Source organism: Cyanistes caeruleus, chromosome Z (genome assembly GCF_971803275.1).
Source record: "Cyanistes caeruleus chromosome Z, bCyaCae1.hap1.1, whole genome shotgun sequence".
Taxonomy (NCBI): domain Eukaryota; kingdom Metazoa; phylum Chordata; class Aves; order Passeriformes; family Paridae; genus Cyanistes; species Cyanistes caeruleus.
Genome location: NC_141732.1, coordinates 7942339 through 7958602, shown reverse-complemented (window position 1 = coordinate 7958602; position 16264 = coordinate 7942339). Strand labels below are relative to the sequence as shown.

The 16264-nt window shown below is 49.9% G+C and overlaps 1 protein-coding gene across 3 annotated transcripts in view; it reads left to right on the top strand.

Moving 5' to 3' along the window:
- LOC111924466 (uncharacterized) overlaps nt 1-16264 on the top strand; it is a 50978-nt gene that overhangs the window by 13347 nt on the left and 21367 nt on the right. For 2 of the 3 annotated variants that reach the window (XM_086867862.1, XM_086867864.1), the window contains 5 exons: nt 1679-1810; nt 5000-5131; nt 8321-8452; nt 11643-11774; nt 14963-15094. In XM_086867862.1, the coding sequence (XP_086723988.1) occupies nt 1679-1810; nt 5000-5131; nt 8321-8452; nt 11643-11774; nt 14963-15094 (660 nt within the window). The remainder of the gene's footprint in view (nt 1-1678; nt 1811-4999; nt 5132-8320; nt 8453-11642; nt 11775-14962; nt 15095-16264) is intronic. The other variant, XM_086867863.1, reaches the window with a different exon arrangement.

Genomic DNA, 16264 nt, shown 5'->3' with positions numbered 1-16264 from the left:
ACTAGATAAAAAATGGAACCCTGTCAGATAGGCAGATGAGACCTCCAGACCTTGTTCTTCTCTGCAGGGAGAGAAAAGGACAGTGACAACATGGGGAAAAGCAACCTAAAAACCTTGAAGTCAATGAAAGAATGAGTCAAAGCTGAAATCAAAGAGGGATGAGAAAATGGCAAATAGGACTAAAATATTCTTTCAGTAGTACCATAGAAATAAACAATAATATACTAAAATATCTCCTTTAATTCATGAGAGTAGGGGGGGGGGAGAATGAAGTACTGAGACTGTAAATCTGAACCAAAATATCCATTAATAAAGCCAAGCAAATGTTAAAGAAGCTGTAACCCCATCAAAACTTTACAGAGAGAAAGAGATGAGAGGGATGCAAATCCTTTGCGCCCAGGGAGAGAAGAAAAAAGGCTCTGTTTCCAGAGATGATTGCGAAAACCAGCTAAGAAAAACCTCTGCCTTTAAACAACTCATCCATAAAATAATACCCCATGAGTTCCTAGCCCATAAACACTCTTGTAAGAAAGCTGTGAAAATGCGAAGGATATGAGGATAGCAACATTTTTCCAGGGCTCCTGCAATTCCTGATAATGAAAAAACACCAAGAACCTGCTTTTCTCTAAACAAGTCTCCCTACCGTAACCAACCCCCCCCGTCCTCACCCTACAAAAACTCATATAAGACTAGTGTATAGTTAGTTCTGCTTTACCATCCCAAGTTTTGTGTCTGCGTAGTCAGTTAGGAGAAGAAAAAGCTGGGTAGGGGGTGGAAAAGTATCTAGTAGTTTTCTTGTGGTTTCTTATACTTGCAATCCTGATAATCAAGTTTATTTTTTCTGGCTAAGTTTTCAACCTGTTTTAACCTACTCCTAATGCATAACTCCCGCCCCCACGCAAAAAAAAAAAGAAAAAAGAAAAAAAAAGAACGGAGTAAGCTCCCTGGTGATTGTAGCGTGTGCTAAAAGCAACGTCATTCTTTAGTAGATTAGCCAGAAAAGTAAAATTAGCAGATGTCAACCACTAGAAGGACAAGTCCAGTGAGGCGGTGCGGAGGGAGCTTTAGGCTGGTGTCAGACAGGCAGGCTGATGAGGGAGCATCAGGCAGACTTCCAGCAATCCCTACGTGGCAGTGCTCACCACAAGGGCCGTTTCCCTGGCAAAGATCCCTCCCTGCTTCCAAGTACATTAGACACTGGAGCAGGTGACACTTTCTTTCATCTGTTGGTTGCTTGTTTTGCTAGGGGGAGAAGGCCGGTTCCTTATTCCCTTGCTCCAGCAAAGAAAGTTACTTCTGCACAGGCTTTGCTGCACTTTTCCAGCACTGGATGAGATTCCCCTACACTTTTAGCTTTGCAGATGTCCAGTAGGAACTGCAAAGGCATTGTGCACTATTTCCTCCTTTTCTATGTCAGGGCTTTAGAGAATTACAAGCCTTGTTTTGCCCAGCGAATGTTGCTTGCTGCTAGTAGCCAAGGAGGAATATGGAATTCAGAGCCATATGCAGTAGGCTTGAATTAGCCCTTTTTTTCATTTAACGGGAGTGACTTAGAATCCCTTTGCTGTGCAAGCTGATGGTTTCTCCTGAGTAGAGCAGGTTGGCTGTAGATGTGAAAAGCAGGAAAGTTGGAAGTGATAAGTAACGGCCTGTCCCTTGTGCTTGTCTCTTTGCACAGAGCCCAGAAGCAAGAGCAGTTTCAGCCCTGGCTCCCTCTGCACCTGGAGAGGGAGCCAAAGAGGGGGAAACTGGGCAAGAGGAGCAGAAGAGTGGAGCTGTGCTCACCGAAGAGGTGGAGCCATCCCAGACAGTAAGTGCCAGTTCTGGGTGGAGCTGTCTTTAGTGCGGGGCAGAGCTGCAAGTTTCTGGCCAGCCAGCGCTTGCTGTTGGAGGCTGAGGGTGCTGAGGGCTGGAGTCCTGGCAGCACCTAGCCATTCCCTCCAGCACAAGACAGCTGGGAATTGGGCTTTGAGCTGTCGTGCTGAGGCACCAAAGCGCTGGTGCTCGTGTGCGGGCGAGCATGTGGCTGCTTGGCTCAGTGCAGCTGTGTCTCTTGGCTTCTCCAATGCCATGGCCAAGGGCACAGGTGGGAGTTCTGGGCCTCAGCAGGTCTGGTTGGTTTGCTTTCCCTTTTTGGAACCCTGTGTATGGCCAGTGGAAGTGTTCTGCAGTTGTGTGGAGTAATTCTAAATTTTTACAGAGTCGCTTGGCCCATCTGTCTTTTGGCCTTTGTTAAGCTGCTGCTGGGCGCTGATTGTCTGGTCCATGAACCTGGGGGAGGCGATTCTTGTTTGATGTGGCCAAGGAAACAAACTGCGTGGTTCTGAAGCCTTCCTCTGAGGCTACAAGCAGAAGCAGCAAGCTTGTGTGGATCCATTTTGTGGTGATGACTGCAGCTTAGAAAGCTGCTTTGAAGCCTCAGCTCTGGGGTGACTCTGCAAGTCTTTTTGTGCTGTCTTGCGTTGCTAAGAACAGGAAAGGCGTCTCCAAATTCCGGATGATGTCTTTGAAGTCAAATGTGTAACGTGGTGCCCGGGCGGCTGCCTGGGCCCAAAGCACCCAGGGGAGCCGCTGAACAGCAGCTGAACATGAGCCAGCTTGGGCCCAGGCGGCCAAGAAGGCCTGGGGCATGCTGGCCATGTGTGAGCAATAGTGGGGCGGCAGGAGCAGGGCAGTGAGCGTCCCCCTGTACTGGGCAGCACCGCGGCCGCAGCTGGAGTGCTGTGTCCAGTCCTGGGCCCCTGTGATCAGAAAGTCATTGAGGGGCTGGAGCGTGTCCAGAGAAGGAGAAGGGCACTGGGGAAGGCTGTGGATGACTATGGTAGTGTGATTTTAATGGTTATTTGGGGAAAGACGTAAGGAACACAGGGGAAAAGTGATTTCTTTGTGAGAAGGTGCTGGACACTTTGTCTGTGCCTAAAAGAAGCCAATAGTGAGCAAGTTGTGAGAAGTGACAACATTTTACAACAGCACTGAAAAATTCAATCTGCCCCTGGGAATGCACCAGTGTACAATGCACGAGCCTGGGAACTGACCCTTTTGCTTCCGGACCCAGGAGGTAGCAGAGGTGTGGTGAGGCCGGCCCTGCTCGCCCACGGCCTGGGCGGCCTGGGGGAGGCCGGGCCGGATGCCAGCGGCTCCTGGGCGAGGAATGGAGGCGGCAGGAGCCCGGCCCCAGGCTGGGCCTGGCCACGGCTGCTGACATCTTGCCGACGCTGAGTCCTGCGTGGCGCTTGACAGCTCCAGGCCGAGCCTACTTCCCCTGCCAGGGCAGAGAGGTGCCCCGAGTGGCCTGACATCCAGCACCATGCCTGCTGCGGCCACTAGATAAAAAATGGAACCCTGTCAGATAGGCAGATGAGACCTCCAGACCTTGTTCTTCTCTGCAGGGAGAGAAAAGGACAGTGACAACATGGGGAAAAGCAACCTAAAAACCTTGAAGTCAATGAAAGAATGAGTCAAAGCTGAAATCAAAGAGGGATGAGAAAATGGCAAATAGGACTAAAATATTCTTTCAGTAGTACCATAGAAATAAACAATAATATACTAAAATATCTCCTTTAATTCATGAGAGTAGGGGGGGGGAGAATGAAGTACTGAGACTGTAAATCTGAACCAAAATATCCATTAATAAAGCCAAGCAAATGTTAAAGAAGCTGTAACCCCATCAAAACTTTACAGAGAGAAAGAGATGAGAGGGATGCAAATCCTTTGCGCCCAGGGAGAGAAGAAAAAAGGCTCTGTTTCCAGAGATGATTGCGAAAACCAGCTAAGAAAAACCTCTGCCTTTAAACAACTCATCCATAAAATAATACCCCATGAGTTCCTAGCCCATAAACACTCTTGTAAGAAAGCTGTGAAAATGCGAAGGATATGAGGATAGCAACATTTTTCCAGGGCTCCTGCAATTCCTGATAATGAAAAAACACCAAGAACCTGCTTTTCTCTAAACAAGTCTCCCTACCGTAACCAACCCCCCCCGTCCTCACCCTGCAAAAACTCATATAAGACTAGTGTATAGTTAGTTCTGCTTTACCATCCCAAGTTTTGTGTCTGCGTAGTCAGTTAGGAGAAGAAAAAGCTGGGTAGGGGGTGGAAAAGTATCTAGTAGTTTTCTTGTGGTTTCTTATACTTGCAATCCTGATAATCAAGTTTATTTTTTCTGGCTAAGTTTTCAACCTGTTTTAACCTACTCCTAATGCATAACTCCCGCCCCCACGCAAAAAAAAAAAGAAAAAAGAAAAAAAAAGAACGGAGTAAGCTCCCTGGTGATTGTAGCGTGTGCTAAAAGCAACGTCATTCTTTAGTAGATTAGCCAGAAAAGTAAAATTAGCAGATGTCAACCACTAGAAGGACAAGTTCAGTGAGGAGGTGCGGAGGGAGCTTTAGGCTGGTGTCAGACAGGCAGGCTGATGAGGGAGCATCAGGCAGACTTCCAGCAATCCCTACGTGGCAGTGCTCACCACAAGGGCCGTTTCCCTGGCAAAAATCCCTCCCTGCTTCCAAGTACATTAGACACTGGAGCAGGTGACACTTTCTTTCATCTGTTGGTTGCTTGTTTTGCTAGGGGGAGAAGGCCGGTTCCTTATTCCCTTGCTCCAACAAAGAAAGTTACTTCTGCACAGGCTTTGCTGCACTTTTCCAGCACTGGATGAGATTCCCCTACACTTTTAGCTTTGCAGATGTCCAGTAGGAACTGCAAAGGCATTGTGCACTATTTCCTCCTTTTCTATGTCAGGGCTTTAGAGAATTACAAGCCTTGTTTTGCCCAGCGAATGTTGCTTGCTGCTAGTAGCCAAGGAGGAATATGGAATTCAGAGCCATATGCAGTAGGCTTGAATTAGCCCTTTTTTTCATTTAACGGGAGTGACTTAGAATCCCTTTGCTGTGCAAGCTGATGGTTTCTCCTGAGTAGAGCAGGTTGGCTGTAGATGTGAAAAGCAGGAAAGTTGGAAGTGATAAGTAACGGCCTGTCCCTTGTGCTTGTCTCTTTGCACAGAGCCCAGAAGCAAGAGCAGTTTCAGCCCTGGCTCCCTCTGCACCTGGAGAGGGAGCCAAAGAGGGGGAAACTGAGCAAGAGGAGCAGAAGAGTGGAGCTGTGCTCACCGAAGAGGTGGAGCCATCCCAGACAGTAAGTGCCAGTTCTGGGTGGAGCTGTCTTTAGTGCGGGGCAGAGCTGCAAGTTTCTGGCCAGCCTGCGCTTGCTGTTGGAGGCTGAGGGTGCTGAGGGCTGGAGTCCTGGCAGCACCTAGCCATTCCCTCCAGCACAAGACAGCTGGGAATTGGGCTTTGAGCTGTCGTGCTGAGGCACCAAAGCGCTGGTGCTCGTGTGCGGGCGAGCATGTGGCTGCTTGGCTCAGTGCAGCTCTGTCTCTTGGCTTCTCCAATGTCATGGCCAAGGGCACAGGTGGGAGTTCTGGGCCTCAGCAGGTCTGGTTGGTTTGCTTTCCCTTTTTGGAACCCTGTGTATGGCCAGTGGAAGTGTTCTGCAGTTGTGTGGAGTAATTCTAAATTTTTACAGAGTCGCTTGGCCCATTTGTCTTTTGGCCTTTGTTAAGCTGCTGCTGGGCGCTGATTGTCTGGTCCATGAACCTGGGGGAGGCGATTCTTGTTTGATGTGGCCAAGGAAACAAACTGCGTGGTTCTGAAGCCTTCCTCTGAGGCTACAAGCAGAAGCAGCAAGCTTGTGTGGATCCATTTTGTGGTGATGACTGCAGCTTAGAAAGCTGCTTTGAAGCCTCAGCTCTGGGGTGACTCTGCAAGTCTTTTTGTGCTGTCTTGCGTTGCTAAGAACAGGAAAGGCGTCTCCAAATTCCGGATGCTGTCTTTGAAGTCAAATGTGTAACGTGGTGCCCGGGCGGCTGCCTGGGCCCAAAGAACCCAGGGGAGCCGCTGAACAGCAGCTGAACGTGAGCCAGCTTGGGCCCAGGTGGCCAAGAAGGCCTGGGGCATGCTGGCCATGTGTGAGCAATAGTGGGGCGGCAGGAGCAGGGCAGTGAGCGTCCCCCTGTGCTGGGCAGCGCCGCGGCCGCAGCTGGAGTGCTGTGTCCAGTCCTGAGCCCCTGTGATCAGAAAGTCATTGAGGGGCTGGAGCGTGTCCAGAGAAGGAGAAGGGCACTGGGGAAGGCTGTGGATGACTGTGGTAGTTTGATTTTAATAGTTATTTGGGGAAAGACGTAAGGAACACAGGGGAAAAGTGATTTCTTTGTGAGAAGGTGCTGGGCACTTTGTCTGTGCCTAAAAGAAGCCAATAGTGAGCAAGTTGTGAGAAGTGACAACATTTTACAACAGCACTGAAAAATTCAATCTGCCCCTGGGAATGCACCAGTGTACAATGCACGAGCCTGGGAACTGACCCTTTTGCTTCCGGACCCAGGAGGTAGCAGAGGTGTGGTGAGGCCGGCCCTGCTCGCCCACGGCCTGTGCGGCCTGGGGGAGGCCGGGCCGGACGCCAGCGGCTCCCGGGCGAGGAATGGAGGCGGCAGGAGCCCGGCCCCAGGCTGGGCCTGGCCACGGCTGCTGACATCTTGCCGACGCTGAGTCCTGCGTGGCGCTTGACAGCTCCAGGTCGAGCCTACTTCCCCTGCCAGGGCAGAGAGGTGCCCCGAGTGGCCTGACATCCAGCACCATGCCTGCTGCGGCCACTAGATAAAAAATGGAACCCTGTCAGATAGGCAGATGAGACCTCCAGACCTTGTTCTTCTCTGCAGGGAGAGAAAAGGACAGTGACAACATGGGGAAAAGCAACCTAAAAACCTTGAAGTCAATGAAAGAATGAGTCAAAGCTGAAATCAAAGAGGGATGAGAAAATGGCAAATAGGACTAAAATATTCTTTCAGTAGTACCATAGAAATAAACAATAATATACTAAAATATCTCCTTTAATTCATGAGAGTAGGGGGGGGGCGAATGAAGTACTGAGACTGTAAATCTGAACCAAAATATCCCTTAATAAAGCCAAGCAAATGTTAAAGAAGCTGTAACCCCATCAAAACTTTACAGAGAGAAAGAGATGAGAGGGATGCAAATCCTTTGCGCCCAGGGAGAGAAGAAAAAAGGCTCTGTTTCCAGAGATGATTGCAAAAACCAACTAAGAAAAACCTCTGCCTTTAAACAACTCATCCATAAAATAATACCCCATGAGTTCCTAGCCCATAAACACTCTTGTAAGAAAGCTGTGAAAATGCGAAGGATATGAGGATAGCAACATTTTTCCAGGGCTCCTGCAATTCCTGATAATGAAAAAACACCAAGAACCTGCTTTTCTCTAAACAAGTCTCCCTACCGTAACCAACTCCCCCCCGTCCTCACCCTACAAAAACTCATATAAGACTAGTGTATAGTTAGTTCTGCTTTACCATCCCAAGTTTTGTGTCTGCGTAGTCAGTTAGGAGAAGAAAAAGCTGGGTAGGGGGTGGAAAAGTATCTAGTAGTTTTCTTGTGGTTTTTTATACTTGCAATCCTGATAATCAAGTTTATTTTTTCTGGCTAAGTTTTCAACCTGTTTTAACCTACTCCTAATGCATAACTCCCGCCCCCACGCAAAAAAAAAAAGAAAAAAGAAAAAAAAGAACGGAGTAAGCTCCCTGGTGATTGTAGCGTGTGCTAAAAGCAACGTCATTCTTTAGTAGATTAGCCAGAAAAGTAAAATTAGCAGATGTCAACCACTAGAAGGACAAGTCCAGTGAGGCGGTGCGGAGGGAGCTTTAGGCTGGTGTCAGACAGGCAGGCTGATGAGGGAGCATCAGGCAGACTTCCAGCAATCCCTACGTGGCAGTGCTCACCACAAGGGCCGTTTCCCTGGCAAAGATCCCTCCCTGCTTCCAAGTACATTAGACACTGGAGCAGGTGACACTTTCTTTCATCTGTTGGTTGCTTGTTTTGCTAGGGGGAGAAGGCCGGTTCCTTATTCCCTTGCTCCAGCAAAGAAAGTTACTTCTGCACAGGCTTTGCTGCACTTTTCCAGCACTGGATGAGATTCCCCTACACTTTTAGCTTTGCAGATGTCCAGTAGGAACTGCAAAGGCATTGTGCACTATTTCCTCCTTTTCTATGTCAGGGCTTTAGAGAATTACAAGCCTTGTTTTGCCCAGCGAATGTTGCTTGCTGCTAGTAGCCAAGGAGGAATATGGAATTCAGAGCCATATGCAGTAGGCTTGAATTAGCCCTTTTTTTCATTTAACGGGAGTGACTTAGAATCCCTTTGCTGTGCAAGCTGATGGTTTCTCCTGAGTAGAGCAGGTTGGCTGTAGATGTGAAAAGCAGGAAAGTTGGAAGTGATAAGTAACGGCCTGTCCCTTGTGCTTGTCTCTTTGCACAGAGCCCAGAAGCAAGAGCAGTTTCAGCCCTGGCTCCCTCTGCACCTGGAGAGGGAGCCAAAGAGGGGGAAACTGAGCAAGAGGAGCAGAAGAGTGGAGCTGTGCTCACCGAAGAGGTGGAGCCATCCCAGACAGTAAGTGCCAGTTCTGGGTGGAGCTGTCTTTAGTGCGGGGCAGAGCTGCAAGTTTCTGGCCAGCCTGCGCTTGTTGTTGGAGGCTGAGGGTGCTGAGGGCTGGAGTCCTGGCAGCACCTAGCCATTCCCTCCAGCACAAGACAGCTGGGAATTGGGCTTTGAGCTGTCGTGCTGAGGCACCAAAGCGCTGGTGCTCGTGTGCGGGCGAGCATGTGGCTGCTTGGCTCAGTGCAGCTCTGTCTCTTGGCTTCTCCAATGCCATGGCCAAGGGCACAGGTGGGAGTTCTGGGCCTCAGCAGGTCTGGTTGGTTTGCTTTCCCTTTTTGGAACCCTGTGTATGGCCAGTGGAAGTGTTCTGCAGTTGTGTGGAGTAATTCTAAATTTTTACAGAGTCGCTTGGCCCATTTGTCTTTTGGCCTTTGTTAAGCTGCTGCTGGGCGCTGATTGTCTGGTCCATGAACCTGGGGGAGGCGATTCTTGTTTGATGTGGCCAAGGAAACAAACTGCGTGGTTCTGAAGCCTTCCTCTGAGGCTAAAAGCAGAAGCAGCAAGCTTGTGTGGATCCATTTTGTGGTGATGACTGCAGCTTAGAAAGCTGCTTTGAAGCCTCAGCTCTGGGGTGACTCTGCAAGTCTTTTTGTGCTGTCTTGCGTTGCTAAGAACAGGAAAGGCGTCTCCAAATTCCGGATGCTGTCTTTGAAGTCAAATGTGTAACGTGGTGCCCGGGCGGCTGCCTGGGCCCAAAGCACCCAGGGGTGCCGCTGAACAGCAGCTGAACGTGAGCCAGCTTGGGCCCAGGCGGCCAAGAAGGCCTGGGGCATGCTGGCCATGTGTGAGCAATAGTGGGGCGGCAGGAGCAGGGCAGTGAGCGTCCCCCTGTACTGGGCAGCACCGCGGCCGCAGCTGGAGTGCTGTGTCCAGTCCTGGGCCCCTGTGATCAGAAAGTCATTGAGGGGCTGGAGCGTGTCCAGAGAAGGAGAAGGGCACTGGGGAAGGCTGTGGATGACTGTGGTAGTTTGATTTTAATAGTTATTTGGGGAAAGACGTAAGGAACACAGGGGAAAAGTGATTTCTTTGTGAGAAGGTGCTGGACACTTTGTCTGTGCCTAAAAGAAGCCAATAGTGATCAAGTTGTGAGAAGTGACAACATTTTACAACAGCACTGAAAAATTCAATCTGCCCCTGGGAATGCACCAGTGTACAATGCACGAGCCTGGGAACTGACCCTTTTGCTTCCGGACCCAGGAGGTAGCAGAGGTGTGGTGAGGCCGGCCCTGCTCGCCCACGGCCTGGGCGGCCTGGGGGAGGCCGGGCCGGACGCCAGCGGCTCCCGGGCGAGGAATGGAGGCGGCAGGAGCCCGGCCCCAGGCTGGGCCTGGCCACGGCTGCTGACATCTTGCCGACGCTGAGTCCTGCGTGGCGCTTGACAGCTCCAGGCCGAGCCTACTTCCCCTGCCAGGGCAGAGAGGTGCCCCGAGTGGCCTGACATCCAGCACCATGCCTGCTGCGGCCACTAGATAAAAAATGGAACCCTGTCAGATAGGCAGATGAGACCTCCAGACCTTGTTCTTCTCTGCAGGGAGAGAAAAGGACAGTGACAACATGGGGAAAAGCAACCTAAAAACCTTGAAGTCAATGAAAGAATGAGTCAAAGCTGAAATCAAAGAGGGATGAGAAAATGGCAAATAGGACTAAAATATTCTTTCAGTAGTACCATAGAAATAAACAATAATATACTAAAATATCTCCTTTAATTCATGAGAGTAGGGGGGGGGAGAATGAAGTACTGAGACTGTAAATCTGAACCAAAATATCCATTAATAAAGCCAAGCAAATGTTAAAGAAGCTGTAACCCCATCAAAACTTTACAGAGAGAAAGAGATGAGAGGGATGCAAATCCTTTGCGCCCAGGGAGAGAAGAAAAAAGGCTCTGTTTCCAGAGATGATTGCGAAAACCAGCTAAGAAAAACCTCTGCCTTTAAACAACTCATCCATAAAATAATACCCCATGAGTTCCTAGCCCATAAACACTCTTGTAAGAAAGCTGTGAAAATGCGAAGGATATGAGGATAGCAACATTTTTCCAGGGCTCCTGCAATTCCTGATAATGAAAAAACACCAAGAACCTGCTTTTCTCTAAACAAGTCTCCCTACCGTAACCAACTCCCCCCCGTCCTCACCCTACAAAAACTCATATAAGACTAGTGTATAGTTAGTTCTGCTTTACCATCCCAAGTTTTGTGTCTGCGTAGTCAGTTAGGAGAAGAAAAAGCTGGGTAGGGGGTGGAAAAGTATCTAGTAGTTTTCTTGTGGTTTCTTATACTTGCAATCCTGATAATCAAGTTTATTTTTTCTGGCTAAGTTTTCAACCTGTTTTAACCTACTCCTAATGCATAACTCCCGCCCCCACGCAAAAAAAAAAAGAAAAAAGAAAAAAAAAGAACGGAGTAAGCTCCCTGGTGATTGTAGCGTGTGCTAAAAGCAACGTCATTCTTTAGTAGATTAGCCAGAAAAGTAAAATTAGCAGATGTCAACCACTAGAAGGACAAGTTCAGTGAGGAGGTGCGGAGGGAGCTTTAGGCTGGTGTCAGACAGGCAGGCTGATGAGGGAGCATCAGGCAGACTTCCAGCAATCCCTACGTGGCAGTGCTCACCACAAGGGCCGTTTCCCTGGCAAAAATCCCTCCCTGCTTCCAAGTACATTAGACACTGGAGCAGGTGACACTTTCTTTCATCTGTTGGTTGCTTGTTTTGCTAGGGGGAGAAGGCCGGTTCCTTATTCCCTTGCTCCAACAAAGAAAGTTACTTCTGCACAGGCTTTGCTGCACTTTTCCAGCACTGGATGAGATTCCCCTACACTTTTAGCTTTGCAGATGTCCAGTAGGAACTGCAAAGGCATTGTGCACTATTTCCTCCTTTTCTATGTCAGGGCTTTAGAGAATTACAAGCCTTGTTTTGCCCAGCGAATGTTGCTTGCTGCTAGTAGCCAAGGAGGAATATGGAATTCAGAGCCATATGCAGTAGGCTTGAATTAGCCCTTTTTTTCATTTAACGGGAGTGACTTAGAATCCCTTTGCTGTGCAAGCTGATGGTTTCTCCTGAGTAGAGCAGGTTGGCTGTAGATGTGAAAAGCAGGAAAGTTGGAAGTGATAAGTAACGGCCTGTCCCTTGTGCTTGTCTCTTTGCACAGAGCCCAGAAGCAAGAGCAGTTTCAGCCCTGGCTCCCTCTGCACCTGGAGAGGGAGCCAAAGAGGGGGAAACTGAGCAAGAGGAGCAGAAGAGTGGAGCTGTGCTCACCGAAGAGGTGGAGCCATCCCAGACAGTAAGTGCCAGTTCTGGGTGGAGCTGTCTTTAGTGCGGGGCAGAGCTGCAAGTTTCTGGCCAGCCTGCGCTTGCTGTTGGAGGCTGAGGGTGCTGAGGGCTGGAGTCCTGGCAGCACCTAGCCATTCCCTCCAGCACAAGACAGCTGGGAATTGGGCTTTGAGCTGTCGTGCTGAGGCACCAAAGCGCTGGTGCTCGTGTGCGGGCGAGCATGTGGCTGCTTGGCTCAGTGCAGCTCTGTCTCTTGGCTTCTCCAATGTCATGGCCAAGGGCACAGGTGGGAGTTCTGGGCCTCAGCAGGTCTGGTTGGTTTGCTTTCCCTTTTTGGAACCCTGTGTATGGCCAGTGGAAGTGTTCTGCAGTTGTGTGGAGTAATTCTAAATTTTTACAGAGTCGCTTGGCCCATTTGTCTTTTGGCCTTTGTTAAGCTGCTGCTGGGCGCTGATTGTCTGGTCCATGAACCTGGGGGAGGCGATTCTTGTTTGATGTGGCCAAGGAAACAAACTGCGTGGTTCTGAAGCCTTCCTCTGAGGCTACAAGCAGAAGCAGCAAGCTTGTGTGGATCCATTTTGTGGTGATGACTGCAGCTTAGAAAGCTGCTTTGAAGCCTCAGCTCTGGGGTGACTCTGCAAGTCTTTTTGTGCTGTCTTGCGTTGCTAAGAACAGGAAAGGCGTCTCCAAATTCCGGATGCTGTCTTTGAAGTCAAATGTGTAACGTGGTGCCCGGGCGGCTGCCTGGGCCCAAAGAACCCAGGGGAGCCGCTGAACAGCAGCTGAACGTGAGCCAGCTTGGGCCCAGGTGGCCAAGAAGGCCTGGGGCATGCTGGCCATGTGTGAGCAATAGTGGGGCGGCAGGAGCAGGGCAGTGAGCGTCCCCCTGTGCTGGGCAGCGCCGCGGCCGCAGCTGGAGTGCTGTGTCCAGTCCTGAGCCCCTGTGATCAGAAAGTCATTGAGGGGCTGGAGCGTGTCCAGAGAAGGAGAAGGGCACTGGGGAAGGCTGTGGATGACTGTGGTAGTTTGATTTTAATAGTTATTTGGGGAAAGACGTAAGGAACACAGGGGAAAAGTGATTTCTTTGTGAGAAGGTGCTGGGCACTTTGTCTGTGCCTAAAAGAAGCCAATAGTGAGCAAGTTGTGAGAAGTGACAACATTTTACAACAGCACTGAAAAATTCAATCTGCCCCTGGGAATGCACCAGTGTACAATGCACGAGCCTGGGAACTGACCCTTTTGCTTCCGGACCCAGGAGGTAGCAGAGGTGTGGTGAGGCCGGCCCTGCTCGCCCACGGCCTGTGCGGCCTGGGGGAGGCCGGGCCGGACGCCAGCAGCTCCCGGGCGAGGAATGGAGGCGGCAGGAGCCCGGCCCCAGGCTGGGCCTGGCCACGGCTGCTGACATCTTGCCGACGCTGAGTCCTGCGTGGCGCTTGACAGCTCCAGGTCGAGCCTACTTCCCCTGCCAGGGCAGAGAGGTGCCCCGAGTGGCCTGACATCCAGCACCATGCCTGCTGCGGCCACTAGATAAAAAATGGAACCCTGTCAGATAGGCAGATGAGACCTCCAGACCTTGTTCTTCTCTGCAGGGAGAGAAAAGGACAGTGACAACATGGGGAAAAGCAACCTAAAAACCTTGAAGTCAATGAAAGAATGAGTCAAAGCTGAAATCAAAGAGGGATGAGAAAATGGCAAATAGGACTAAAATATTCTTTCAGTAGTACCATAGAAATAAACAATAATATACTAAAATATCTCCTTTAATTCATGAGAGTAGGGGGGGGGCGAATGAAGTACTGAGACTGTAAATCTGAACCAAAATATCCCTTAATAAAGCCAAGCAAATGTTAAAGAAGCTGTAACCCCATCAAAACTTTACAGAGAGAAAGAGATGAGAGGGATGCAAATCCTTTGCGCCCAGGGAGAGAAGAAAAAAGGCTCTGTTTCCAGAGATGATTGCGAAAACCAGCTAAGAAAAACCTCTGCCTTTAAACAACTCATCCATAAAATAATACCCCATGAGTTCCTAGCCCATAAACACTCTTGTAAGAAAGCTGTGAAAATGCGAAGGATATGAGGATAGCAACATTTTTCCAGGGCTCCTGCAATTCCTGATAATGAAAAAACACCAAGAACCTGCTTTTCTCTAAACAAGTCTCCCTACCGTAACCAACTCCCCCCCGTCCTCACCCTACAAAAACTCATATAAGACTAGTGTATAGTTAGTTCTGCTTTACCATCCCAAGTTTTGTGTCTGCGTAGTCAGTTAGGAGAAGAAAAAGCTGGGTAGGGGGTGGAAAAGTATCTAGTAGTTTTCTTGTGGTTTTTTATACTTGCAATCCTGATAATCAAGTTTATTTTTTCTGGCTAAGTTTTCAACCTGTTTTAACCTACTCCTAATGCATAACTCCCGCCCCCACGCAAAAAAAAAAAGAAAAAAGAAAAAAAAGAACGGAGTAAGCTCCCTGGTGATTGTAGCGTGTGCTAAAAGCAACGTCATTCTTTAGTAGATTAGCCAGAAAAGTAAAATTAGCAGATGTCAACCACTAGAAGGACAAGTCCAGTGAGGCGGTGCGGAGGGAGCTTTAGGCTGGTGTCAGACAGGCAGGCTGATGAGGGAGCATCAGGCAGACTTCCAGCAATCCCTACGTGGCAGTGCTCACCACAAGGGCCGTTTCCCTGGCAAAGATCCCTCCCTGCTTCCAAGTACATTAGACACTGGAGCAGGTGACACTTTCTTTCATCTGTTGGTTGCTTGTTTTGCTAGGGGGAGAAGGCCGGTTCCTTATTCCCTTGCTCCAGCAAAGAAAGTTACTTCTGCACAGGCTTTGCTGCACTTTTCCAGCACTGGATGAGATTCCCTTACACTTTTAGCTTTGCAGATGTCCAGTAGGAACTGCAAAGGCATTGTGCACTATTTCCTCCTTTTCTATGTCAGGGCTTTAGAGAACTACAAGCCTTGTTTTGCCCAGGGAATGTTGCTTGCTGCTAGTAGCCAAGGAGGAATATGGAATTCAGAGCCATATGCAGTAGGCTTGAATTAGCCCTTTTTTCATTTAACGGGAGTGACTTAGAATCCCTTTGCTGTGCAAGCTGATGATTTCTCCTGAGTAGAGCAGGTTGGCTGTAGATGTGAAAAGCAGGAAAGTTGGAAGTGATAAGTAACGGCCTGTCCCTTGTGCTTGTCTCTTTGCACAGAGCCCAGAAGCAAGAGCAGTTTCAGCCCTGGCTCCCTCTGCACCTGGAGAGGGAGCCAAAGAGGGGGAAACTGGGCAAGAGGAGCAGAAGAGTGGAGCTGTGCTCACCGAAGAGGTGGAGCCATCCCAGACAGTAAGTGCCAGTTCTGGGTGGAGCTGTCTTTAGTGCGGGGCAGAGCTGCAAGTTTCTGGCCAGCCAGCGCTTGCTGTTGGAGGCTGAGGGTGCTGAGGGCTGGAGTCCTGGCAGCACCTAGCCATTCCCTCCAGCACAAGACAGCTGGGAATTGGGCTTTGAGCTGTCGTGCTGAGGCACCAAAGCGCTGGTGCTCATGTGCGGGCGAGCATGTGGCTGCTTGGCTCAGTGCAGCTGTGTCTCTTGGCTTCTCCAATGCCATGGCCAAGGGCACAGGTGGGAGTTCTGGGCCTCAGCAGGTCTGGTTGATTTGCTTTCCCTTTTTGGAACCCTGTGTATGGCCAGTGGAAGTGTTCTGCAGTTGTGTGGAGTAATTCTTCATTTTTACACAGTCGCTTGGCCCATCTGTTTTTGGCCTCTGTTAAGTTGCTGCTGGGCGCTGATTGTCTGGTCCATGAACCTGGGGGAGGCGATCCTTGTTTGATGTGGCCAAGGAAACAAACTGTGTGGTTCTGAAGACTTCCTCTGAGGCTAAAAGCAGAAGCAGCAAGCTTGTGTGGATCCATTTTGTGGTGATGACTGCAGCTTTGAAAGCTGCTTTGAAGCCTCAGCTCTGGGGTGACGCTGCAAGTCTTTTTGTGCTGTCTTGGGTTGCTAAGAACAGGAAAGGCGTCTCCAAATTCCGGATGCTGTCTTTGAAGTCAAATGTGTAACGTGGTGCCCGGGCGGCTGCCTGGGCCCAAAGCACCCAGGGGAGCCGCTGAACAGCAGCTGAACGTGAGCCAGCTTGGGCCCAGGTGGCCAAGAAGGCCTGGGGCATGCTGGCCATGTGTGAGCAATAGTGGGGCGGCAGGAGCAGGGCAGTGAGCGTCCCCCTGTGCTGGGCAGCGCCGCGGCCGCAGCTGGAGTGCTGTGTCCAGTCCTGGGCCCCTGTGATCAGAAAGTCATTGAGGGGCTGGAGCGTGTCCAGAGAAGGAGAAGGGCACTGGGGAAGGCTGTGGATGACTGTGGTAGTTTGATTTTAATAGTTATTTGGGGAAAGACATAAGGAACACAGGGGAAAAGTGATTTCTTTGTGAGAAGGTGCTGGACACTTCATCAGTGCCTAAAAGAAGCCAATAGTGATCAAGTTGTGAGAAGTGACAACATTTTACAACAGCACTGAAAAAC